This window comes from Rhea pennata, chromosome 12 (assembly GCF_028389875.1).
Source record: "Rhea pennata isolate bPtePen1 chromosome 12, bPtePen1.pri, whole genome shotgun sequence".
Classification (NCBI taxonomy): Eukaryota; Metazoa; Chordata; class Aves; order Rheiformes; family Rheidae; genus Rhea; species Rhea pennata.
Window position 1 is genome coordinate 8,329,960 of NC_084674.1, and position 26,364 is coordinate 8,356,323.

The 26,364-nt window shown below is 49.5% G+C and overlaps 1 protein-coding gene across 3 annotated transcripts in view; it reads left to right on the top strand.

Moving 5' to 3' along the window:
- Window positions 1–2,868: 2,868 nt before the first annotated feature.
- PRICKLE2 (prickle planar cell polarity protein 2) overlaps window positions 2,869–26,364 on the top strand; it is a 39,994-nt gene continuing 16,498 nt past the window's right edge. The window contains exons 1-3 of one of the 3 annotated variants that reach the window (XM_062585311.1): window positions 2,869–3,274; window positions 14,166–14,349; window positions 25,247–25,360. In XM_062585311.1, the coding sequence (XP_062441295.1) occupies window positions 14,218–14,349; window positions 25,247–25,360 (246 nt within the window). In that variant the 5' untranslated portion in view covers window positions 2,869–3,274; window positions 14,166–14,217. Of the gene's footprint in view, window positions 3,275–14,165; window positions 14,350–23,425; window positions 23,897–25,246; window positions 25,361–26,364 lie in introns of those variants that run through there. The other 2 variants (XM_062585313.1, XM_062585312.1) reach the window with 2 other exon arrangements.

Sequence of the window (26,364 nt, forward strand, 5' to 3'; positions counted from 1 at the left end):
CGACCTTTCCACAAGCCTTGGAGTAGGTAGCTGTAATGCAGAGTATTTGCCAACCATCAAATGCTTTTCAGAGCAGGAAGTTCCATTTCCACTTTCCTGAAACAGTCTGGTGTCCAAAAGTGGAATCTCCTGATCTGATTTCTTGTCTCAGAATAACCTGTTCAATGCCTTTTGAAGATACTTAGGCTTGCAAGCATCAGAGCAGGAAGTCTACTAGGAGCGATGATGAATATATGTGAGACACCAAGCTCTTCTGCGGGCAGATAGTCATACAACTGGGATGCACTCATTTTACTGATCGGTGACATGAGCTCGTGGTTCTCACCTGTGTTTTAGCTTTATGCATCAACTTAATATTTAAAAATTTGCAATTTCTGGTGTGATTCCTTTCTTGGGGATGAACCAGTTGGTGTAGGTAGCAAACAAAATGGGCTGCGGGCTCATCTTTGCGGTAGGCTCCTCTGTTGCATCAGAAGCAGGCAAGGCTGGCACCTGGTGATGACAGCTACCATGGACTGGGTTGCACAGACCACATCGGACAAGAAGAGGGTTGGAAACCCAGGCTCTTCGCCTGCCAGCCTTTCCCCCGCGTGCAGGGCCAGCTGGCAGTTCTGCTCGAGTGGCACTTGGGGCACTAATAAACCCTTTACTCCTAAGTGGTCATAGCTAAGGGCCTTTGCTCCTTGAAGGTTAGTGCAGAAAAAGTCAGGCATTTGACTCATGTTCAGGGAAAATTAGTGCCTGCAGGACCTGCCATTTTGAGTGGTGCACATTTTTTGTCTCTGTTGAAGCCCTTAGTTTACTACTGTGTGATTTTAACAGTATATTGCCAGAGAAGATTGTTGCAGTAAATATGAGTAATTTCTGCTCTGCAGAGTTTCTGTTCTACATTATCATTTTGTTAGCAGGCTTTTTGCTTTTGCCCAGTTCTGTTTTGTCTCATTTCCTTTGTATTTTAATTAACGTGTTCTGAATTTAAGAGGAAAAGACGTCATCTCGAGGCCTTGGCACATTGACCATCCAGAGCTGTGTTGACAGCCTGCCCGAAAGGCCGAGGCAAGGCAGAAGGGACAAAATGTGCCAGTTGAGGAGGCTGAAGGGTCAGGGAAGTTTTTTCCCAGTAAGTGCTGTTGTTGATTTGTAGAATTGGAGGAGATTGAGAGGAGCCTCCTCAAATCTGTGCCATTCCTTGGGAAAAGTTAGAGTGCTCCTCTGCCCTTGAAGAAGGGGCAAGGGCATGATGTGATGACCAGGAACGGTGGATCAGTTCCCCTGGCCTGGCTGAGCCCGCCTTGGATGGGGCATCCCAAACCCCATCTTTGGGCTGCCATCCCCCAAACTTTGGAGCTGCTGGAACATTTGACCCAGCCAGATGCAGCCACAGAGTTGGTGCTTGACTCTTGGACTCGCTGCTGCAGTCTTAATTTGAAAAAAAAAATGTAAATGCTCAAATATTTTGTTAATGGCCATGGATATTTTCATCCATCTAAACCCATGTTGGAGCCAGATGAGGTCTCAGCATGTTCTCTCGGCCTGTGCTGCACTGTGTACTTGGATGGAGTAAGTTGGGGCAGCTCTGATGAGAAGCTGGGTTGATTTGTCCCAGCTGAAGATTTCGCCCTTGATATTTTGAGTGTAATTCCGTATAATGAAACCTAATTTATGATCCTTAGTAAAAACCATAATTTAAGGCATTTGAAACTGCAGAAAGACTCGCAGCTGTGTTTTCTGCATCCTTCTGTGTTCTGTAAACGTATTTAATATTGCCAAACCCAAGGGCTCAGCAATCCTGAGCTAGGCCTCAGAAGTCATCAGCGTGTTACAGAAACGATATGTGTTGGGCAGGTTTTATTTGCCTTCTGTATTTTTCTGAGCCCACAGAAACTAGGTTTTTAAATTTCACTCCACAGACGTAAAAGCTAAGAAGTACATTCCCCCCCCCCAGCACTTAACTTGAATCAGATTCATTTGCGAGTCCCTGATTCCAAAGTAACGAGCTTTCAGAACATCAAAAGAGATTTGGCAGTATAGCTCATTCCATATATTTTCTTCTCCTTTATGAGGGGAGGGAAACACTGGGAAAGAAGATTTAGCTTTCCTGTTAAGCTAGCATAGTCCTTGCATTTGCAGTAGTTACCTGAGATGCACATAAAAGGTGAGGACCGCGCATCTTTCGAGGCCAAATGAAAGAAAAAGTATTAAAATAAGCAGCAACCAAAACGCGTCGTTAATAACTCGTGTGTCCCAGAATATTTAGCCCTGCTGGTGCGCACACAGGCTGTGTCTAAAAACCAGTGGGGAATCGCAGCAAATGACTGCAAAAAATAATTAAGGGGGCATGGAAAGCTAGGAGAAAACTGGTACGGGTGTTCGGAGCCAGAGGAGGTCGTTGCTTTAACGGCCCGCTCGCCTGAGGAGCAGCGCCTTGAGTTTGACAGCAAGTCGAGATTTGGTCAGCAGCGAATAAGATCATGGTTCGAGGAGGATAATTAGCGTCTTTGCAGCGTTCAATTTGGGCCGTCGGCACGGAGCCAGAGTCGTTTAAAATGCACAAATGCGAGCCGGCGAAAGGATTTTTCTCCTTCCTTTCCCTCGGCAGCCGCGCAGGGCTTATCGATTTTATGCGAGCGGGCTGATTTCCATGTAAATAAGCGCCGGGGGGGCGGCGGGGCGGCGGGCGCTGTCCGGATGCGGGCCCCGGGGCCGGCTGACGCCATCGCTCATTAGCATGCGGCAGAGGCGAGCAATGCAACAGCGGAGCCCCGCGCCGCGCTCGCCGCCGCTCGCCGCCGCTCGCCGCCGCTCGCCCCGCGCCGCCTCCCGCCGCCTCCCGCCTCCGTAGCGCCCGGCGCTCGCCCAGCGCCTCGGACGTCCCGGCGGCGCCTCGGGAGGCTGCTTGGGCGAAGCGCTGCGGGGTCCGCGCGGGCGGCGAGGAGAGGGGCAGCCGGCGTGCGGAGCGAGGCGATTTGAAGCTCTAAAGCCTAGCGAAGCGCGGGGCGGAGATCGCCTGCAGCGGGTTTCCCGGTGAGAAGGGCGCTGTGCAACGCGTGCCGCTTCTGAAGGGCGCGGACAAAAGCCCGGTGCGGCGAGCGCCGCCGGCCGCCCGCGCCCGCGCCCGCCCGGGGACGATGCGCGATGCTTTATTGCACTGCGGCGGTTTCGCTGCTCTCGGGAGCAGCCCACCAGCGGAAAGTAAACTGTCCAAACTAGCGTAGCAGAACATCCCCGTGGGTTTTCCCCCACCCCGCACCGGCACCGGCTTTGGTGGGAATAGGTAAGAAACTGCCTTTTATCAACAACTTACAAGTTGCCCTGTATTTTGCCGGGGGTGGGGGGGGATAGGAGGTAAAGGGGGGGTGGAGGAGGAGGAACAGGCAGTATTTTGTGCATGCATGCAGCTGCATGGTAACTTTGCTCAATACACCCTTCATTACTGGTGACCTTTCCAGGGGCTGCTCTTTCCTTCAGCCTTTGCTGTTCTCGTTGTTTACCATCATAAAAGGTTAATTGGTAAATCACATTTTTGCAGCTGCGGGAAGTCAGAGAGAAAGGCTGATGCTACATCAGTGGATTCTTCCTTTTTTAAAATGATCAGGAAGGCTCAGCTGGTTTTAAATAAGAATTGAAAAATCCTCATGTCTCGGCGTTAATTTTATTGCTTGGGTGAATGCAGCCTCCGAAGGCTGGTTTCAAGGGGCATTTTCTGAGCAAACTGCGTACAGTCTGGCGTTCTGGACGATGACATTACTGCTTGGATGTTTATTGTGTTGCTTTTGCATTCCTGAAGATAGAGTTTTAAAGTAACGGTCTTACTAGATCCTTCTTTTTCGTGCTAGAATGCCTAGCTATGAAACAGTCTAGAACTGAAAGCGGAGGGTTATATTTTCCAATGCAGTCTTTTAAAGTCAGATTTCCTTCTTGAAGGATCGTTTTAAGCAAATGCGACACAAACGTGACCTGTGACCATGGAAAGATTTTAATCCAGTTACTCTTTGTTTTGCAGTCAGGATTTATTGGTGTTGCTAAATAGAGACTGAATCTTTTTAAACCATTGGGGATTAGCGCTGGGCAGAATAATGTCAAAATAATTATTCACAGCAGATGCAGTGTCATCCTTTTAGTTTTAGCTCGGCTATCTTGTAACTTATCTGACTTATATTTATTCAGCTATTATTTCACCTACTGCGGGAGCACTTAAACGTCTCACGTCAGTGCATTGCATCTGTGAGGGTGCTGACTTAAGCCTGTGGCAGAGGCTCGTAAAGGAAAGCTATCTGCAGCTAACAAGATTATATTTGGCGTCGTGTTTTAATCCTCTCCCGTCGTTTGTTTTATACCAGCCAGATTCTGCCTAACAAAACGGACCAGCCGTGTGTGTGCTCGCTTGGGCAGGCGTGCCAGGGCTTAGTCTGGTAGTGGCTGCGACGCTGCCTAAGCCTCAACTTGGGAAATAATGGCAGTATTTAGAAGACTCTGAGCGTACGGCTGCTCATCCGGCTTCTGAGTGTTTGGCCTGTCGGCTGGATTTTTTCCTGTAGGACGTACAGCCTAGGGTATGCTCAAATTGAAATGTGTTTACCGCTTCCCGTGGTTTTTGCCTGTCACACTGCAAATCCAAATCGGTAGTCCCTTTAAATAGCACGTATACCCCAGGGCAAATCACAGCAAAAGCACTCTACTTGAGACCATTTCTGAAAGACCATTTCTGAAAAGCTGAACTACGAGAGCTACAACATGGTGGGTAGAAGGAGAGAGGGACAGGAAGACAAATGCTGTCTATGAAGAGACTAATACTCTGAAAACCTTACAAGGCTGTGGGGATCCGCACGCTGCGCAGACCCAGGCTTCTGCTGGGCTCATGGACGGCTGGCTGCGGATCCAGAGTTAGAGTCTACGTTTTGATGGAATCAAGGGTTCGGAGGCAGTTTTCTTCCTTCAGTTATGCAGCAGAAAGAAATCCATTGAGATACAGCTCTGCATCTTGTTAGGCTGCGAAGCCCCCGAATGGTAGAGTTAAAAATTGTGTAAGATAACTTGTGGCATAGGCCAGGCTTTTTGCAGCACACGCTCACATCAACGATTGAGAGCGCTCTTGGATGGAGCGTACTGCTGAGTTGAACCCAGAAGGAGAGTTCAGAGCTGCTGCTTCGCTGTCTCAGCCCGCTTTGCCAGCCCTCTGGAAATGGTGGTTGGCTGATCCGGACCTCCTAGGTCAGCCCTTTCCATGGCTCCCTCTTCTTTTCAAAGTCAGGAGGTTGGCTTCACTGCTGGCTCTGGGGTTGTTGTCGTTGTTATTTAGCTGCCCCATTTCTTCAGCTTGAAAATTAAGTTTCCATTTATTCTTCCCAAGCAGGGGAAAAGATGGTTGTTATCATTTCCAGAATCCCAGGAATTAGATCTTTAGGGAAAAAAAAACATATTTTGAGATGGGTGGTAAGACTAAGTTGGCAGGGCTGCCTTCATCATTTTGAATGTGAAAGAGTAGCTTGTTGGACACCTTTACTCCTATTAGCATCAAGGATGGTTGTCACAGAACTGAACTGGGACTCACTGCACCTAATTTCTACTCCTGTCTCTCATGTCTGATCTGCAGATTATATCGAGTACATCACTTTGCCTACCCCCATTTTACCTCTAAAATGGAAGAAATACTGCATGTTTTACAAAATATCTTGAGAGTTCTGGATAGAATGATTCTTCTGAGACCTCTCCAGTTATTAATATTATATGTTGCTGCAGGCCCAGCAACATGGTTTGGATTTAGGAGCACCCTGGGCCTCTCACCCAGCTTACATGGAGAAACCAGTGCTTGAGCAGGGAGTCTCCACCGAGAGCTGGGTTAACAAGCCAACCCAGAAAGCAGCCCCAGCTTCTCGTTTGATATAGCTGTAGGGTGACACGTGCTGCAAACGGAAAGGCTGTGTTTTAAATTCGTCCTGCAGTGGGTTTTGAGAGATCTGGCCACAGGTTTGGACTGCATTTCTGGTGTCTCATCTGCCAAAGAGAGCACAGGCACAAGGACGACACAAACAGAGCTTCCACTGGGGATCTGGGCTTTTCGTGCCCTGTTTTGCCCAATTCCCTGGTCTTGTCTCGGAGGAGCACAGCTTTGTGCTCTGACCGTTCTCGTCTACCACGTGGTCCCAAAGGTCACAGACAACAAAACTGGAAGCTGCATGGGGAAGCCATGGCTCGGGGACTGGGTGGTGGGGTCCCACAAGGGTGGTGGGGTCCCCCTGCTCCTTGAATTAATGGTCCTAATTCACTGTGAATGCAGACCAATCGGAAAATCCTCTGAGACTGTTTTTGCTTGTATTTGGCTGAGACTGGCAATACTGGGGATAGGTTTGAGTTTTTTTTTTTTTTTTTCCATAATTAAGCAAGACTAAATCTTGCAATGGTAAAGGATTTTTTTTTTAACTCGGTCTTAAAAATAAAATTAATCTGTCTGAGAGCAAGCATGAACAACTTCAGCCAGAGAGAAGAATTTTTCCAGGAGTTATTAACACTCAGAAAAGGAAGTTGTAATAAAAGCTTCAAGACAGCCTTGAATGCCTTAACAATTGCTGTTGTTGGCACTGTGAGGGTCAGAGGGAATTACAGTAATGCAACACTGAAAATCTGACCTGCCTCTCAGCAAATCAGGCAGATGGAGAAGAGTCTGGTTCATACCTCTTCCATTGTCTCAGTTATTTTCCAACCTGCTGCAAACCTTTCCTGAGATGTGCAGCTATGCATGTTCCACTGTCACCACTGAAATCAGTGGGGGGTTTGTACCAGGAGTCATTTGGCTGATGATTTATTTTGCTCTTCTGAGTGTTCTGATATTACTTTCCTGCCTGCTCTGTTGCTACTGCAGCAGTTGGCTCTTTTAAGCCAACTGTTCCCAAAATGTCTTCGGTCAAGTGAGCATTGCCCTCCCTCTGCAGCCCTTACAAGCCACTGAGGGCACCTTGTCCTCAGACTTTGAATTGTTGCTTTGATAAGTGTCTCTGTTTAGTTCATCTCCTTTATTCCCTTATATCCTAATTTTGCAAATAAAAGCTTTAACTATCCTTCCTTTTAAACCCAGGTAGCACAAAGTCTTCGGAGTTCCTTTCTGTCCATAGTTTCTCCTGTTGAAATGAATCTGTGGAAGAGCTGTGAAGCTGCAGAAATACTTTGTCCTGAGAGATGCTGCTTTGTAGCTGAGGTCTTCGGTCACCCTTGGAGGGGTCTCTGAGCAGAGGCAGGCTCGGGTATACTGTGAGCATTTGGTTCAAATACAGTTTCAGAGAGGTTGGGGACAGAGGCAGAACTTCAGCTCCTATGTCTAGTTTGAGTTGGCAGCTCTTCCTTCAGTCTGTTGCATTAAACTCAGACGGATGTTAGGTGGCCGCTTAAAAACGTCTCTGCAGTTTTGCTCTTTGTCAGTGCATTCCATCAACCCCTAGAGAAGAGGTGTCCATGCAGGTTCGTCCAGAGGTAGGTGCTGAGGAGCAGGGTTGTTCATGCAGCACTGCATGCCAGACCTCACCTGCCTGTTTAGAGCACAACTCGGTGCTTCTCTGATGAAGCTGATGTTTAGGGAGGTGATGGAGAAGTCAAGGAGGAAACGTGGGTGTGATTTGGGGAGCCAGGCTCTGCAGTGTCCGACTGTGGGTGGCAACAAGCCCCCAGGGAGAGCAGCCAGGCGGAGGACTGAAGCCTGTTGCTCCTTTAGCCCGCGGGCTGCGCGCTGGAAGCTTCGCGCTCTGGCCAGGCCAGCACGCGAGTGCCCGGCAGCTGCTGGCACGGCACGGCCGTTGGGCATGCTGCCGCCTCCCTGCCCTCTTCCTGGCAGCCTCTTGTTGCAGCAGGTTGCGGAGGAGCAGCTTTGTTAGCAAACGCGGCTGTGCGAAGCCCTAAGGTGGCCTTTCTTCAAGCGCGTCGCATGAGTTGCGCCACGCTCTGTTCCACCCAATGGCTTCTTGGGTTTCTCCCCAGCGATCTCCAGATGCAGAACCAGCCTGAAAAAGTGAGAAACCCCGTGTCAAGGGGATATACTGTTCACCTTTGCCTTTTGTGCCTCAGTTTTCCTGTCTATGTAAAGAGAGAGCAATACCTGTCCTGGATAAGAGCTTTAGCTGCAGACCTCTCTCTAAAGAAGTGAAAGATTATGTTATTTTTTTGGTTTAGATAAATGTTTGCCTGTGGGGTCAGGAGAAATGGGTCTGTGTAGCTGGAGCTTATTGAAGGTGCAAGCATGCCTCGTTAGCTCTCAAATGAGGGGAGAAGATAACAGCAGCAGATATTAAGAAGCCCTTGTTAAGAGGCTCACGGGTCACATGTGTCAGCCTCAGCTTCTCCTATTTCCAGGGAAGACTTGTGATTTAGTGACTGACTATTGACTGAAAAGTCTTATTGCAGTCAGAAGGATGGCACTATATTGGAAGATATCTGACTGTGGAATACATCTTATGTCAAGGGAGAATTGCCCCATTACTTTTACACATTGCATTTCAGCTGAGTGGCAGAGAACTGCTTTTTGAGGGATTCCCAATTTTCTATGTTAATATGTGCACACATGCATGCAAATCCCTCAATATCGAGTGTGGTGCAGGCGGCTTGGCTCCCGGCGCCCGCAGAGCCGGCGGCTCGCGTTGCCATCAGGGCGCAGTGTTTGCTTCGCGGTGTCTCGGTAACGAAGTTGCTCCGTGATATGACCTATCTGATTCTGGCCCAGCAGAAGCAAATGAGAAATAGAGATAAGCAGCGCTGGTGGGTGATAAGAGCTGTTTGCTGGGTTCCTCCTTTGTCGAAGAAGAATTATAGCATTTCTGCTGCGCTGTTGAACTCTGCCTTGGTTCTTGCAGCTCTCAGGAGGAGGCAGGTTAGTCTGCTGACACTTTTGGGGTGATTTGGTGCAGGGCACTTGGTTGAGCTGAGCTCTCCTGGTCAGAAGCAAGTCCACCCGTGTCCTTCCTTTGCCCGGGACAGGATGTGCTCCCCATGCCTCTCCTAGCCTGGACAAACGGAGCAGTGAGCCTGGCCGAAGCACAGGGAGGAACCGGCACAGCCGCCGCACGAGGGTCCGTGCCCACGTTTCTCCCTCTGCAGGACAGGGCACAGCAGCCTCGGAGGTGCCTTCCTGCCCCCCTCCCCACTGCCAGGTAAACCAGAGCTGCCCTGGTGCGAAAGCCAAGAGGAGGCAGACGAAGTGGTTTTCGTGGCAGCAGTGGGGCTGGTGCACTAACAAGGCCAGGAGAGCTAAATCCTGACTGTACAGCCTGAGAATTGGGCACAAGCAGCTTGTTCACCAGCCGTTTTCGGGGGACACCCGGTGTCTGCACTCTCTGGAGACAGGCCAGCTTAGCAGGCTCTGTTTCTGGAGTTAGAAACCATTTATGAAGAACCACTTTCTTTCTCCTGTTACCTTCCAGCTTTCTCTGCTCCTTGTCCTGCCTTCCCATGCATTTTAGCCATAATTGCGCTTTCCCAGTTTAGAGCTTTTGGAAGTTCTCTGCAGCAGAGAGACCTCATCTCTCTTCAGAAAGCTCTGGGCACACTCACAGCTCTCTGTACAGCCTCTTGGATAGCACTAGTGTTTTCCACATAGTTTAACTTATTGTTACTTCTGTTGCTATTATGAAAGGGCTGCTCAGAGACGCCAGGGATGGCAGAGGTTGTGCTGTGCTAAGCACTGCATTTAACAAGAGACTTCCTTGTCCCAGGGAGACTGCAAGTCAATTGGACTCATGTTGAACTTTATATTCGTGGACCTAGGCTGGAAATGTGCTTCTGAATCTCAAGCTAGGAGGGACTTCGCAGCCAGATTCTCCACTTGATGTGTTTGGCTCTGTTGGCTTCAGATCCTCCTTTTGTGCCTCTTTCTGAAGAACAGGATTGGTGTAGCTTTGCTGAGGGTTGCAAGGGGTGATGGATCCAGTCCTGCTCCCTTCCCTCGTCGCCAGCGGATGGGTGGGGATGTAACTGGAAGCAGGGGTTAGTTCCTCCTCGGTGGAGCACACCAGCCGTCATGCCAAGAGCACTGTGTAAAAGCAGACATTGCAAAATAAAATACATCCATCTTGTAACTTCATCAGATGAAGTGCTGACCTCAAGTAGAACAAATTTTTCAATCTGTTTTCAAGCCGTTACTTCTTTGTACCATGTGAAGTCAATTCAAAGCAGGCTTCTTTCCAACTAAATCTCAAACCAGGAAATGTTGTTTTCTCCCTATTTACTTCCCTTCTTCCTGGCCCTGCTGCAGGGCAAACAAGTGTGCAGCTCTTTACAGGAAAGAAATACTAAGACTGTTCTGTAAGTCAGACCTCTAGAAGTGACACAGCTGGTGTGCTGCTTCCTCCTCTTCCTCTCTGTCCACAAGCTACCACTGTTTTCCAAGCACTTCTATCTACTTTCCATGCCTGAAGTTGGTAGCACTGTCGGCTCTTCCCATTTTATTGGGAAAACACATGTCCACGAGTATCTTCTCTTCAATCTTCAGCTCCCGAAGGCAAGTGAAATTCCAGGGTATTCCTAGGCTTTAATAACAGCTCCGAAATACTCCTAACCCTGTGGCCTCTCCATTCTGTAAGTCCAATAGTTGCTCAAGACCTCTGGATGATAGTTGCCAAGGACCTCCCTTGGATGAGCTTGCAGACCCTCATCACTTTCTCTTGGACTAGCGTGTGGAGGCAGAGCGTGACCCATACTCTTAGGTGGCCAAGAGCAAGAAGGAATTGCTTTGAAATGAAGATGAGATTTCCAGAGAGGCACTGAGCGGTTGGCCTTATTTCCTTCTCATTTAAAAACGTCCCTGATCTTCTCTTAATTAGCATCAGGTTGTCTGCTCGTAGTGAACAGTTAGGGGCTGCCCAGGACTTGGGAAGCAAACGTCTCTGTTAACAAAGCTTCAGTACTGTTTAGTCGGCGGTGGTGTCTGGACAGAATGAAGTTAATGGATTTATCCCTTCGCAGGCCGTGTAGCTCTACCTGAGCTGAGGCATCCTTTATATGGTAAGGTATTTGACGCACTACCGGGGAGCGCTGAGCTGCTCCAGGCCCCGACGCTCTTCCCTCCTGTGTATTAATGAGTAAATAGCCTTGTCTCTGCATACCAGCGGTCAGCTCCCTTGGCTGTGCCGTGCGGAGCGGACCTCGGCGGCCGGCGGCAGCGGCGGCCTTGCCCTCTCGAACACGTTGGCTTTGCACATCAGCAGTAACGCTGCGTTGGTGTTTTGGTCATCCTGGCACACACAGCTGGGTCCTGGCACATTTATCAAGTTGGCGTGCTTGAAGTGGTTCTGCTGTTGAGTGCAATTGGTGATATTGCTTTTTCAGTTTCATCTCACATTTGAAATGTACATTTTTATATTAAATTTGTGCCTCTGGGAATTATTTTTAATTATGTTGAGTTGGAAGACAATAAAATAAAGTTGAATAAGTGAGACCAAAGCAAAGAAGTCATGGAAACCATATCGTAGTGGTTGAAAGATACTCCTAGGACACTGTGTATCGTTCCTATGAAGCAACATATCCTAATGTAAATAAAATACTTGTAATTAAAACTGTTAATCTTTCACTTTTAATGAGAGGAAAGGAGCAGAATCGAATTATCTCAAGGGCAAGATCTTCAAGTTTGTGCCCTCCGCCCAGGGAAGCGGCAGAAACGCCGTGCTCGGGTTCTAAAGGTACAAAGCTTTTACAAAGCACATTGTCGCGGTCTGGAGGAGGAGGGAAATGCGGAGAATGACCTTTTTTCATGTCACAGTGCTCATGTGCTCTCCAAGGAGTGCCGTGCCACTTGCCGCCTTCGGTATGGGGCAGGCGCCTCCATCGCAGCCCTTTGGTTTGCCACCATGGCTCAAACTCTTCCAAAGTGGATGGATCCCACTATGAGGATAACAGCCAGAAGTCCAGTGGTTGGATAATTCACGGGAGAGCCTCCTCCAGCTCCTGGTGGAGAATGCAGGATCCTCTCCACTGATTTCAGAATCAGACCCACGGGGAGAGCTGCTGCCCATCTCATACAAACTGGAAGCAAATCGAGGTTTGCTGATGGGTAGCTGAGGCTGCTAACGAGAGTTGCCAATTTACTGAGCAGTGGCAATGTCTGCGATTCACCGTGTGCATGGAGGGAGTGGAAAACTTATTTCCATCTGCTCATGGCCATGAGCATTGCTTTGGACTCCTAGCGAGCTGCCTGTTAGGAAATGCATCCAGGAGTCCGGTCAGAAAGAAATCTGCCTTCGCCCCAGTTCTCTCCCTTTGCTCTTTTCTCCATTTTGCCACCTGATACTGCAGTTTCTTTCATTAGTTCTCTGAGCTTGGACCGTTAGGCTCTCTCTCTTTGAAGCTGGTGACTGATACCCTGCAAATTGAATTTGGCAAAGAAGCACTAAACTCTGTCAGAATAACTGTCTAAGTCTCAAAAGCTGAATCTTGAGCTCTGAAGATATTAATTATTCTTAACATCTTGTTGCATATTGAACAACGTCTAATCATATCGTGAAGTGAGATGGAAACGGCTGAGAAGCCAACAGCTCTGCCGAGGCGGAGAAGCTTTCCACAGTAGCTGATTAATTGAAGTATTCACATGAAATTGTGCCTTGATTATTTTTTAAGGTAACAGCCAGAGGCAGTGCTGAGACTCTCTGACTGGATGCAAACCAGACACTCGGGGTGCGTTTGGGTCTGTGTGTATTTTAGATCTGATGAAAGGCAGGAAATGGGAAAATCTGGCAAATCTCCCTGGCTTGACTTAACGGTGCCTCTTGACTTTTGCTAGCGTGCGTTTTTTGTGCTATAATGGCCAAGTGGAAACTTAGACTCAAATCTGGATCTCAGCACTGGTATGCTTAGCTAGCTTTTACGCAGTGGTGGAAAAGAAGGCAAGGTGTCTGAAAATTAAAGCTCCTGAGGTTTAACTGTTTCTGCCCTCTGATTTTTCCTTGCTTTACCTTACAGCAGAGAAACCTGCAACTGCAGCAGTAACATTTCCCTTGTTTTGTGTGTTGCCACATTTGTGAGATGTGGGCCTGATTCTGCTTTCTGCTACCTAAGGGAGATCATATCTAACCCTCCAGAAGTCAACAGCATTTCATTAGTGCAAATTAACAGAGTCCTACGTGATTAAAACAGATGCCATTGGCCCATCTTGCAGAAGAACGTTGCATTTTCAGAAGTAGATGGTGGGACCCCAGTTCATCCGTGCTCCCCTTGTCCTAAACTGTGTTGAATTCCAGCCCCCTGGGCAACTGGTTTGACTGTCTCCCCTGCTTTTCCTCCGTTATTACCTGCAGTGAATGTCCCAGCAGTGCGGGTGAGCAGGGCTGCTCTGCCCTTCTGCCGAGAAAGCAGCCCTGCTTGGGTGCAAGCCCATGAAAAAATCTGTCAGCCTGCAGGGTGGAGGAATGTGAAAAAGAGTAATCATTGCAATGAATTAGGCTAACGACTGTTAAATTGCAACCTTTCCACCATTCTTGCTGCTCTTACTATGCACGTTTCTGCCCCATGGAGCTGCTGGGCAGCGTGCGAGGTGGCACGCCGCTGAGCCGCGGCGCGAGCCGGGCGGCTTGGAGCCCGCCGCAGTGTGACTGTGGGCTTTGTAGCCTCCTTTAATTTAGTTTAGTTTTATGTGTTCAGACTATAATCAATTTTATGCTACTTTAATAAGTAAATGTATGCTATCGGCATGCTAAAGGGGCTTGTCACTCAAGGCTTCCCAGTCAATCCACCATTTCATATGTTGGCCAAGGGCTCAGCTGGTCTAACCGTGGTGCCTGCGCTGCAGGTACTGGTGGCGGGCGGATACGCACCAGGCAGGGACTTGGCGCTTGCGTATACTGGCCGCTGGAAGTATTCTTTGCAGTATAATAAAGGGACAAGCAATTACATATCCCCAAACATCTGACAGTCTGACTCAGCTCAACTGCCAAATGTTGTCAGAGCAAATCTGGACTTTCATTTCCTTCTTGCGCGCGCGAGAAACGCTGCGTTGGAAAATGCTGCCGCATAATTATAGGGTGATTCGAGTTCCTGCACCTCGATGACTGGCAGAAAATGCTTTTCTTTCTTTCTTTCTTTTTCTTTTTCTTTCTTTTTCTTTCTTTTTTTTTCTTTTTTTTTTTTGAAATGAAACTCACCCAGGGATCTTTTCTTCTCCTCCTTCCCTTCCCCCCCCACCTTGCCCCAACCTGCAGGAAGATTTGCCTTCACTGTAAGTGCTCCCAGGAAGAGCACATCGTAACAGTTATGCCTCTGGAGATGGAGAAGACCGTCACCAAGCTCATGTTTGACTTCCAGAGGAATTCGACTTCCGATGACGACTCCGGCTGTGCCTTGGAAGAGTACGCGTGGGTCCCTCCTGGCCTGAAACCCGAACAGGTAAGGACAAACGAAAAGTTACCGAAAAGAGGGTTGTTTTATGGAAATAGTTCCATGGAAATAGTTGGCTTGATTTTCTGTTAGGGCTGTGAGCCCTTTCTGCATGCAGTTTGGTTTCTAGATGCAGTGTAGAGGTGTTCAGAGAAAGATACGGGCTGAGGACGCAGCTGAAGAGAAAAACAGAGATGTGATCGTTGTGGAACTTCTGTTTTCCTGTCTGTAGGTGCAATTAGCAATTGAGAGGAGAAAAACAAATACTTTTAGGATGGAGTTTTCTGTGGTTATGAAAGGGAACATATGATACAGACATACCTACTACTGTTTCACGGAAAAAACGTGGTAGGACTCCAGTGTGTCCACGAGATTTGTTTGGACACGTTCTGTTCTCCCGGCCCTCCGTGCCCATACAGTGAGTCCAGGACAAACAGTCAGAGCTGGTAGGTCACGCTAAAAACGGGCCAAGTATTTTGGGGTTTGTTTTTTCAAGTGTGACATCTGCCACTTACTGGAAAGAATCCCTCGAATGAAGTTTAGATATCTCTGTATGGGAATTTAATAGGATGGATTAGACCTCAGCATGCTGTCGGTGTGAAAAGCACACTGATTTCTGTTCTCCGCAGTTTACATGATTCGCTTAGTTTTTATGCTGATCTTTTACATGTTCAACTCAGAACTTAATTTGCAGAGGAGATTGCAAAATGAGGTTAGCCTTGATAATCGCTATGGCAATCATTTTAAAGCGTGTAAGGAGGCTGGGAGAGGGTGGAAAGCTTTCATTCTTGTTGTTGTAGTTACTGTCTTTAAATATTGTGTTTTCCTGAGTTTTATTCAGAAGGACTTAGGCATTTCCTGAAATATTTTGGCACCACCCTTAGGCTGTAAATGCTATCTGTCTGATTAGAGAAAATGCAGTTGTTTGGGGTTTTGTCTTCTCTTGTCTTTACAAGCCTTGCTCCGTGCTTGGTTTACGCTCTGCAGCACCGTATGTTTCATTTGTTGCCATCCAACCATGCTAATTAGGCAAGGGCCTCGTTTTCTATCACCTTCCATATGTTAGGGGCTCTCTTTGAGCCTTCGAGGAGGTACAAGGCACAGCTGTATGGTCAGGTACAGATGGGCATGAGGTAGCTCCGCTTGCCCTTCGGCTGAGGGGACACGGCTGCATTTCCAAAGGCACATCAGGGTAGGACTGTCCCCACGCTGGCATGTCCTTCTCTCTGCACCACATTGTGTCCAGACATGTGAACAGCTGCTGGAGCCCAAGCTAGCCCATGTCCCCATAGCTTTGGGTCGAAAGGCAGCTGTTTGGTGACTGCCTACACCTGGCCAGGTAGACATAGTCTCTCATGAGTACAGCATAGCATGTACAGTGATTGAAACCATCTTTCGGCACGGTGGTGACATATTGCAGAAGACCAGATGTTTATTTGATCCCTAGATGTCTTTAGTGTGGATGCATTTTAAGAGGTAGTTTTCGTTCAAGGAGTTCAAGATGCTCATGAAAAAAAGTCTTATTAGCTCTAGTGAGAGGTACAGATGTCTTGTGACCCAGGTTAATTTATTTTTAGGTTTTTTCAGCATTTGTTTCTTTCATTGGTCACTGTGCTCCTTGAAATGAATACCAGCTTTCTAATTACGCTTCTCTATCTACATTGCTGGATCTTTTAGCAGATTTGCTACTTCAGACCTGTCGGTAATCACCATGGAAATGAAGAGCAGTCTGGTACCGTAAACAGTGCCTGAGACAGGCGCTGAAATCCTTCCAGCATAGCTCATCTAGGAGCCCTTTTTGGGGCGTTTCGCATGTCAGAGGAACCTCTAGGGAGACAAAAGCGAGGTGTGCCCCATCTGTACTGTGAAAGGACCATGCAGGGTCAGGAGCAGGCCTTGTTGTCCCCTTATGAAGAGCAGCACCCTGAATTTCTCTGCAATTGCTGGTGCCCGTATGCTCCCAGCACCACTCCCTATCTCTGCCGGCCCCAGTGGGAGGTGCCCTGTGGGAGGATGGAGAAGCAGGGACGTGCAGGAGCAGTGCAGTTTACCTCCTGCAGACAGCAGTGATGTGGTTAGGAGGTATCTCTGCAGCAACTTGCTGGCGCTGGAGGAGTACAAGACTGCAGACAGACATGTGGCTTTCTGGTCGATGAGTCAAGTGTGCGTACGTGATGTGGAGCCTCTTGAAGTCAAATGTCTGAAGCGGCTGCTGAAACCTACAGCTGCCATGAAGCAGCTGGTGGGCCCCAGTCTAATCTGATCGGAGGACACTGCTGTCAGAGTGGGGTGAAAATATAGATTTGCAGGCAGTGATTTTTTTCCTTTACCTTCTGTTGCTTCACTGTTGTATTTCTTTGACACGAAACAGATGAAGTGAAACAACTTTTTCTGTAATATTCTACTTTATTAAAATCTCTGTACAGCATATGAGCTGGGGAGGTAAGTAGTCCCCTGAAAGACTAATGCAGTTCTCTTATTATACTTGGAAGAGAGCCTTCCTACCTCAATATTCTTTGGAGACAGCATTCACATCTCACTCAGCGCAGCAATTTACAGGATATCAGAGGGGATGCTGGCCAACAAACATGACATAGTTTTTTGGCAGTTTCAGTAGGTCACTTCAGAATTCGGATACTCCCTTCAATCCATAGCTTAAAATATTTGTTAATTGTAACCTAAAGGAGAATCAGCCCAAACCTACGCAGTCTCCCTGAATTCTTGGATACTAATTCAAGTGTGATCCAACTGGTCCATGATACCTGTCAACCATGTGAAAGTCATGGTTTGTCACTCAGTGCCCATTACTGGACAGAAAAAAAAATATCGGTCCATTTTTTATAGGCAGTGATCCAGAGATTTCTTTGAAGAGCTGAGCTGAAAGTGCATCCCTTATCTTATGGTTGATCAGTGTGCACGATTTCAAAGAGTTTACATAACCATCGTAAATGCTATGTGTTTCTAAATATGTTTATAACACAGGGGTGAAGACAGCAATATGAAAAGTATTATAATACCCTTGCATAAGACATGGTAAAATTTCCTCAGGAAAACTGGCAAAAGTTCATGACATCTATGCTCAAGAAAGAGGAGTTCAGACTGGAAGCAGTGGGAATCAGGAGACTGGAAAGGTTATTTTGCTGAGGAGCCTGGAAGGGCTTGGTTTGTTCATCCTAGCAAATCCAAGGGATGTGATCCCTCCCTGTGCATTAAAGGAGGAAGAGTAGTTATTCAAGCTAAAACTCTGGCACAAGAACATAGATATAAACTGGCTCTGAATGCGTTCAGGCAGGAAATTGGAAGAGGTTTCAAACCATCAGAGGTGGTGTAAGGCTCAGTGGCAACCTGCCAACAAGGGAGAGTGAGGGGTAAAAACCCAAGATTGAGCTCAATAAATTACAGCATGATTAGAAAATTTGATTCGTTGTCATGGCATAGGCTATGCAGGATGACCAGAGGGCTCCTGTGAGTTATAATTCCAGTTGGATTAAGACCGTAATGAGAAAATATCATACAGCAGAAGAAGAACTTCTCTTCTGGAAGATAGAAATGTAAATGTGCTTGTGAGATACACAGCCGTTCAGAAGAAGAAACAGAAGCTCAGGTTTAAGTCTTTGAGACTCATTTTTGCCTGCATACGGTTTGACGGTTATATAAAGAAGTAAGTGTCAAAAGTTTTGAAACCAGCAGGCAACAGTAAAAACTTGTACTGAACGAAACAAAATCCCAGCCTGGGACTGGCCCCGAAGCCTTGGGAAAGCAGTTTCAGGAGCCGGTTTGTCTGTTAGAGCTGGTCTGATAATTGATCTGCCTTATGCTGGCATCGAGTTTGGGGACAGATGCTTAAAAATAAGTACTTTTGTAATGTGTTTTTCACATTCTTGGGCAGAGAGTGTATAAATACATGTGAATGTGCAGCCTTGAATTCCTTGGGCCTGTGGTTTGGAAAGGTCCAAAGAAAGGTTAAAACATACCAACATGAATTTCTGAATATAAGGGATTTTTGAGGATTTCTGTCTTTATTGTGTTTCAATAATAGGAACAGCTGGTTATAGGCACAGATTTTAAATTAAACAAAAGATGTGCCTCTATTTCAGCTGCAGTGTGGCTTTCTGTATAGCTCAGACATGCCAGGATTCAAGATCTGTGCATGTACTGTAAGAGCTTAACTCCCTCTTGTTAACTGCACACTTGCTCCAATCAGGTCCCTTAAAAGTTATGAAAACCTCATCTAAGCTAAAACTGGTAGCGTTAAGGTTCAGGGGACCATTTCACTGTAAGGCACATGTTAGAACTTGGGTCTTGAAAGCTTTGCAGTGTGGTGTGAAACCAGTAGCTGTCACAGGGAATGTATTTGGTGGCTAATAAATGTGTTGATTCCTGTTCTGGATCTTTAGCAAGACACACGTGAAAGGCCTGGGTTATAATACCTCCAAGCTCCATCAGCTGTTGTTCAGGCCACTGAGCGTGCAAGGGACGGCTGAGGCAGTCCTGCAGCGAACGTGCATTTACCTAAAGGCAGAAAGCGAGCTAACTGGGCCACTTGTCTCAGAGGGATTAGATGTGCCAAGCAATACTTGAACTTGCTTGGCTTCTTTGGCGTGGTTCAGCTGGTACAAAAGGAGCAGAAATTAAGCAAGTAGACTGAGGAATCCACATTTTCCAGGCGCTTCCCAGCAATAGCAGAGCTATTTCCACTTTTGGGTGCTGTGAATTCAGGAAACGATTTTGCTCCTCCAGAAGCTGAAGTGTCACATGCAGCAAGACAGACCAGAGCAACCCTATACCCCGAGCCTGCATAAGAACAAGGAATTGATAAGCTAATTTATGCCCAGATAAAGAAGTGACAAAAACCCCACCAAGAACTCTTAAGAACCCTCCTTGACCTGATCATGAGAGCAAAACATGTCAGCTGGCAATGTGAGGGCTGGCGAAGGGGAGTTGAAGTCACGTATACCCATGCTGGAAGCTGTAGTCTCTTCTAACTCTGCCCCTTACACACATGCATACCGTAGTATATCATCCAAAAGCTGCATTTAAACATATTTTTGAAAGCTATCCACTTTGAGGAGGTGTTAAGTCCATCTCGTCCCCAGTGAGCTGGTTCAGTATCCAGACGGCCTTGCAGTTAGTGGGTCTCCTTTCAAGGCTGGAGCTAAGTCCAGCCTCCAGGGCACCGGACCATGCCGATCTTTGTCCGCCGGGCTGAGCCCTCCCCCAGATGTTCTCGCAGATGAAACGCTTTTTCTACATGTGATACCTGTGCACAGCGATGGAGTCACCTCTCCACCTCCCCGTGACGGAGCTCCATAACCCTCACGCAGAGAGGGTTACGTTCAAAGCTGGGAGGCTCCTGCCCCGAAACGGACACGGGGGTGGCTCGAACCGGGCCCCATGCTGCTCACCTCCCCTGCTTTGCTAATGGCAAAAGCCGCAAAACTGTGCGCTGCACTTCTGTTCCACTTCTGCATCGCAAGGCGTTTGTTTGATCCTCGTAAGCCGATGGAAGCTGTTAAAACAGTTTAATCCTCGCGCAATCTTGTTATCAGGGAGAGAATCGACTTCTTTTGGTAGGCCACAGAAAGGAAAACATGAATCTGAAGTGGTTTGCGTGGTTCTGAAATCTGATGTGTTCATGTAGCAGACAGGAGAGGTAAGAGGCAGGGGAACAGCGGGAAATGGAAAAGAAAATAGAGAAATCCCGGAGTACACAATGTAAACTTGTCTTGGAGCTTTATTCCTGCATACAATTACAGCTTTTACTTGTTATGACATTATTCTAACATGCTACCACTCAAGTTAGAAATACAAGAGCATTTTAAGTGGCATACCCAGCAGAATTAGAAACATGTCAACTATAATCAATGCAACAAATCATGGTCATCACTGCTGATGTTCCCAGGGACCGAGCAGTGTGAGAGCGGGTCTGCTGGTCGGTACAGCACAACAAAAAAACACTTTCAAGCACCTTTGAAAGTGCTGTTTCTGACTCCATTTAACCCAAATTTATTCTTTGCTTAAAAAAAAATTAAAGAAGAAGAGAAATCGCTGCATGTGCTTTCACAAGTCTAACACTTGTGGATATATGTCCTTGGTTCAAGTGTTCTTTAATGCCAACAAGCAGTAATGTGTTTGAAGGACCATTTATAGACCGAGAATTGCACAGCTCCAAAAGCTTAATAGTAATGGATGTTGTTTGCAATGGGGAGCTAGTGAACAGCAACGCTAAAACTCATCTGCTGCCATTAGTCGTGGGAGGGAAATGCAAGGAGAACTGCAAAGCGTGCCGGAGCAAATAGAGTTTATTAGAATTACCATTCTTTGTAGTCTGCCTTTGTTGCCGTAATTCAGGGCTGGGATGCAGCAGCAGACCCCGTTATTGCCTCCAGCTAAGAGGGAGGCAGGAGTGCCTCGTGCTGGCCCAGTGCCTTGCCCACGGGGCTGCGTAGCCCGCCGAGGTCTCCGGGCCTCGATGCGTGCCTTCTTGCTGCCGGGCTCCCTCCCAGGATACGTGGCTGGCTGCATGCGCGTGCATGAGCCGAGCTGGGCAGCAATGCTTGCGCTTTGCTTTGTTTCAGAGCGCCTGGCCATATTACAAGGGCTGTTTTTTCTTAAAGAAATAAATAAATGCTTTGTATCCGAAAATCATGGAAAAAGAGGTCGTGCTAAATCTGGCCAAAGCGATTTGAACACATTTTCTAGTTTTACACGTGCTCTCATCTGTGGAGCTCTATAAAAGCATTTGCAAAATTTTCCTGACACTTTAAGGGAGTTATTCGTGTGTGGTTTGGTTTTAGTGTTTGCTTTATTTTTCCAAGAGAGGCCAATATGAATCATAGAAGGACACCACATTTGCTTCTTGAGAAGCCTATCAATTTTAAAAGTGCTCGGTGTAAAAGGCCATTTAATAGCTCGTGAAAAAGCCACCATGCACACGGCTGTGCGAGCAGCGCTTGCAGTGAGGGCAGTTCTGGCTTGGTCCCAGGGAAGGCGATGCTCTCCTTGCGGCAGGTGGACTTCGGCCTGGCACGCTCCTCGAGCGACTGCCGTGCGCCTGGATTTAGAGCAGACCGCGTGTAATTATTTACAGAGCCGGGCCAGACGGGTGCTTGAATGATCCCCCAGGCCCCCCAACACAATCCTTCACCTTGCGGAGGGCTGACCCCCCTCCCCAAAACACCCAGTGCCCCGGCGTGACCTTGACCCTGCAGAGCCTTTTAGGGGAGGTTGGGGTTCCAGCACGTGGTTGCATGCAGGACAGCAAGGGCTCCTTGCAAAAGCCCTGCAGCCCGTTGTACAGGTTCAGGGACAGTTTGGCTTGGTGAGATCAAGGTGTGATCAGCCAGCTGGGTGTGCTGGAGCTGTTACAGCTCAGCAAGTTGGCACCCATCAGCTGGACTGCGCCAGGAGGCCACGTGCTCCTTTGTAGTCCATCCCAGTTGTAGCTCCCTGCAGAGCAGCCGTGCTAGGTGGGTGCATTAGGCAGACGTGTTTTCCGTGGCACTTAGGTGGATTTTGGCTTTAGTCGCTAGAAGCCCACAGAGCCACCAGAATAAGCTGTCCTTATTTAGCAGGGCTGGGGTAGGTTTGTCAAAGTTAAACTGGAAACACACCTCAAACCTAGGAAGGTTGCAGAACATAAAGGCATTTGTAAACTAATGTAATTACTTCCCTCAGTGCCTTTGAATGAAGTTGGCTCCACTTTAAAGACTTTCCTCACACTCGTTTTACACTGCGTTCTTTGCTTTCTCCAGGTTTCTTTCTGTCTTCCCTCCCCGCCTCCCTTTTAGCTCAAAGGAGTTACTAATTTCCAAAACACGTATCAGCTTTTGTTTAGGAGTCCCTTCTTTAAAACACGCTGTGCTGGAACCACTCACCACCGCCTTTTCCTTTTGAAGACTGGAATAACACCTTGGGGAACACGGCCTCGGTAGAAAGATGGGTATCTGCTCCACCGCGTCGCTCACCGCGAGGACGAGCGCTCATAAGGCCAGCGGGGAGGGAGACCGCGCGCCCCGATCCCCCGAGCCACTCAAGGGCGACCGGCGAGGTCTGTCACCTCCTGGCCTGATGCTGTCCAGATCCCTCCTGGGTTTCTTCTGTCCAGACGTGAACGGAGGTGGCAGCGAAGAGAAGACCACGGGGCAATCTGGAGGGAGGTCCTGGCCAGCCCCTCAAGTGGCTCGTGTGCGTTAGTGCTTGTTCAGGTGACCACGGCCATCGTGGACCTGCTGCAGCAGCAGGGTGCCGAGCTGCTGGGTCATGCAGCACGAGCGTTTAATAACAGAACGGCTAAGGATACTGCGCGGTTTAAAAAGGATATGTAATCCATCTTACTTGGGTCATGGCAGCCCATGGTTGGTGAAGATCTTTCCACCGATACGTGTGGTGCCTGGGTCAGGCCAGTGGCAGCAACTGCAGTGCTCACCTACTTCAAAGGCTCCTGCATGCTCTGAGCTAAAACTGGATGGAAAAAACAAGTTATTTTCATGGAAAATACTGGCCTTTTGTACCAAAGGGAAGCACAGACTGAACAGTTTTAGTTTTCCAGCAAGTCAGCGTTTTCTGCAGACCTTTCTCCCATCTTCTTCCAGACAACACCCGTGAGACGAGACCTCATCAGCCACCGAATGTTCCCTCCGCAGCCCGCCGCGAGATGAGGGTTCGCCCAAAGGCAGGCAGCTGGGCGGAGGGCGCCGCGGGCGCTGCGCCTGCCGCTCCTGCGCGCCTGGCGCGGAAACGGGAGAAGGATTTATCCCTCGGCCACGTCAGGCGAAGGAAACCACGGGGCGGGCCGGGGTCCCCGCACGGCGCCGCGGGCACAGGCCTCCCTCCCATGGGAAGGTGGGCGTCTCGGCCCCCGCGCGGAGCACCTCGCCGAGCTGATGCGGATCCAAAGCAACCCCCATCGGGTTGTTTCAGGCAGCGCGGCGCAGGTTGGAGCCTGTTGTATTTATTTTGTCTTGCTTTTCCAACCAAATCGCCCATCCCTGCGGAGCTATGTTGCTGATGTGACGGGAGCCGCTTCCCGCGGACCTACGGGGACTAAATGGAAAACTTCCCGGAGGAAGCGGGAAAGGCGCTCCGTAGGTGTCACGCTGCCGGGCAGCCGGGCAGGCAGCTCCCAGCCCCTCCGGCGGCCGGACGGCGGCGAGAAAAACACGCATCCCTTCTTTTCGCTTGGGGTGTGCCTCTGGCAGCTCGTGACTTCATGGACCTGAGCAGCCTGATGCAATCTGGCAGCTCTTCAAAAAGAAATCGTTGCTGGACTCTGCCAGCTTCAAGGACACAGTGGGCAAAAGGACTTTGTGGCAAGAAACAGAGCAACCGAACCTGAGCGCAGCTGAAACAGGCGGCCCATCCGCATGGGAAATTTAGCAGAGAGGAGACCTGGAGAACTCGGCTGCTGGCTAGCTGCGTGAACCCGCTTACCGTCGTTATGCCGCAAGCAGCCCTTTCCAGTGGGTAGACGTGCCACCGTAGGTAGTGTCGTAAGAATTAAGTGTTTGTAGAGAAGTTTGGTGTCCCTGGGTGAAGAATGCTCTATAAATGCAAAGTAAGTATTCTCGTGTACGTAGTTTGCCTGCTTTTTAACATAGCAAAACACTTAGCAGCCTTTCTTTCTTTCGCAGTTTCCATAGCTGATGGGTCCGCTTCGGCTGTGCCTTAGCAAAACAAATCTAGGTTTGTGCCGTGGCGTACGCTCAGGTGTTCCTCAGCTTCATGACACGAGCAGTTCCCTTGTCAGCAGCGCTGCAGAGTTACGGGTGGAAATCCACTAAAAATCTCCCTTTTCACAAAACCTGGTGATAGGAAGGTTGGACGTTAGGGTTGGCTCAGAGAGGTGCTGTGGAATGGAGAGGTCGGGAGGAAAAGCAACGGCAAGCCCCAGAGCAGCGCTGCTTGCAGGCAGCTCCGAAGGAGAGCGTTGAACGCGGCTGAATCGGTCCTGCTTGTTGCCATTCTCAGACATTTATTCTGGAACAAAACCGACTTCTTCCTGTTAAATGTAGCTCGTGGGGCGCGTGCGCTCTGCTGCCAGCTCGTCCCGCTGCCGGCCCCCGGTGCAGCCCGGTCGCTCGTGGTGGTCCGCGGGAGCTCACGTGTCCCGGCTCTCGCCGCGCGGCTCTCTGCCCCAGCTCGGGCCAGGGGTTGCTTTCTGGACCGAAGCCCAAAGCCAAGGGGAAAAGCTAAGCAGAAGCCCCTGCAGAGGGAGCATCATTTGGGAAAGCCCTGCTAGATCTGCCGGCAGGGCAGCCCCCTCTGAGATGGGTTTCTGCAGCGGAGGAAGCGTCTCATGAGATTTATCTCGAGGTGGCAAAGGCAGGAGGAGCTGTATGCACCGTAAAAACAGTCTGCATCTCTCTGTCTGAGCACAGGTTGACGGAAGCCGTCCAGCGCCCTGCTCCCGCCTGAGCACCTGGAGGTGCTGGAGGCCAGGAGCCTCCCCTGGCTTTAGCCGGGCGGCGAGAGCGTGTCCTTACCCTCGCTTCTGCTGGTTCTTACCTCTGAACGTCGCTGGGGGGATTTCAGAGCTGATCCTCCGGCGGGTAGCGGCGTCCCGGTGCTGGAGCCTTGCCGGGGGCAGGCTGAGGTGGCCGGCAGCACGGAGGCGGCCGGGGCGCAGCCTTCGTAGCCTCCCGCGCTCTGGAGGCTGGCGGAGCTGAGGGCAGCGAGCCGCCGCCGGGAGACGGCCCGGGCGCTGGCACCACGCTCGGGCGCTCCTGCTGGGGGGGGGGGGAGAAAAGAATAATAATAATTAAAAAAAAAATCAAGAGCGAGGTGCTTTGTTTCCGCACTCGCAGTATCCCGAGGGGCTGCTTGGAAAGGGTTTTTCCCGCGGGGCGCGGTGGCTCTCCGCCCGTAGCCGAGGAGCGCTGCCGCAGCCCCCTCTCTCGCTCCCCAGGTCCACCAGTACTACAGCTGCCTCCCCGAGGACAAGGTGCCCTACGTGAACAGCCCCGGCGAAAAATCGCGCATTAAGCAGCTTTTGCACCAGCTGCCCCCGCACGACAACGAGGTTAGTGACGGCGCCGGGGTGGGCTGGGGGGGACCAAACCAAAACTCTCTCACCCTCGGAGGCCAGAGCCGCGTTAGAAGTGACTCGGGGTGCTAGAGCCCAATCCGAAGCGAGCTGCAAAAGCCCTTCCCGAGCGCTGCTTTCGCCTCGCCTCGGGGTCGCAAGGCTGCGCGCCGAGGAGGCGTTTCGCCTCGAGCGCGAGTTGAGAGCTGCAAGGGCCTGAAAAGTCCGAGTCGGAGTCCAACCCAGCCAGCGCAGACAGAAGCGTTACTGCATCTTGCGAGAAAAGATGCAGAGCAGGAAAAAAAAGGTGCAGCCTTTGCCAGCATGAATGTTGGAGCCTGCAAAATTTCCCTGCGTAAAGATCAAATGACTTTGGTGCTCCTTTTTTGAAGAAGCAGCTCTGGAAAAGACGTGCCAATAACTTCGAGTTTTGGGAATTTTTTTGTTTTGCTTTTTTTAACCTAGGTCAGGCTGCGGCGAGCTCGCCCGCGCGCGGCACGGCCCCACGGGAGCGCGGCGGCGGCGGCCGCGGCCCCCGGGAGCTCCAGGGGCCTCGCGCGCCCTCGGGGCCCCGAACTGCCGGCTGGTGCTGCAGCTCCTCCCTGGCAGGCGGTGAAAAACCCGCAGCGTCTGACAGCTGCAAGGAGCAGGAAAAATACACGCACAAGCTTTTAGTGCCACCCTTGCTCTCGCAACCTGGAGGCACCATCCGGCGCTTTTTTTCCTGCAAATGGGCAGGAGGCTTTGCCTGCCGTTCGCGCTCGGTTTTGCCCCCTTGGAGGTTCAAGCTGGGCTGGTTATTCGCATGAGTAGCCCCGCTCGTTTCCAGCACTGTTCAGGCGCTGTTGCTGAACGTGGCCTGCCTCGGCTGTTCGGTCCTGTTCTCGGTTGAAATGCGCTCAGCCAAGGACTAAAGCTGCAAGATGGAAGTGTCTAGGGAAACCTCAGACTTTTATAAGGTTTGGGGAAAGTGCAACATTCATTGTTTATATCCTTTTATT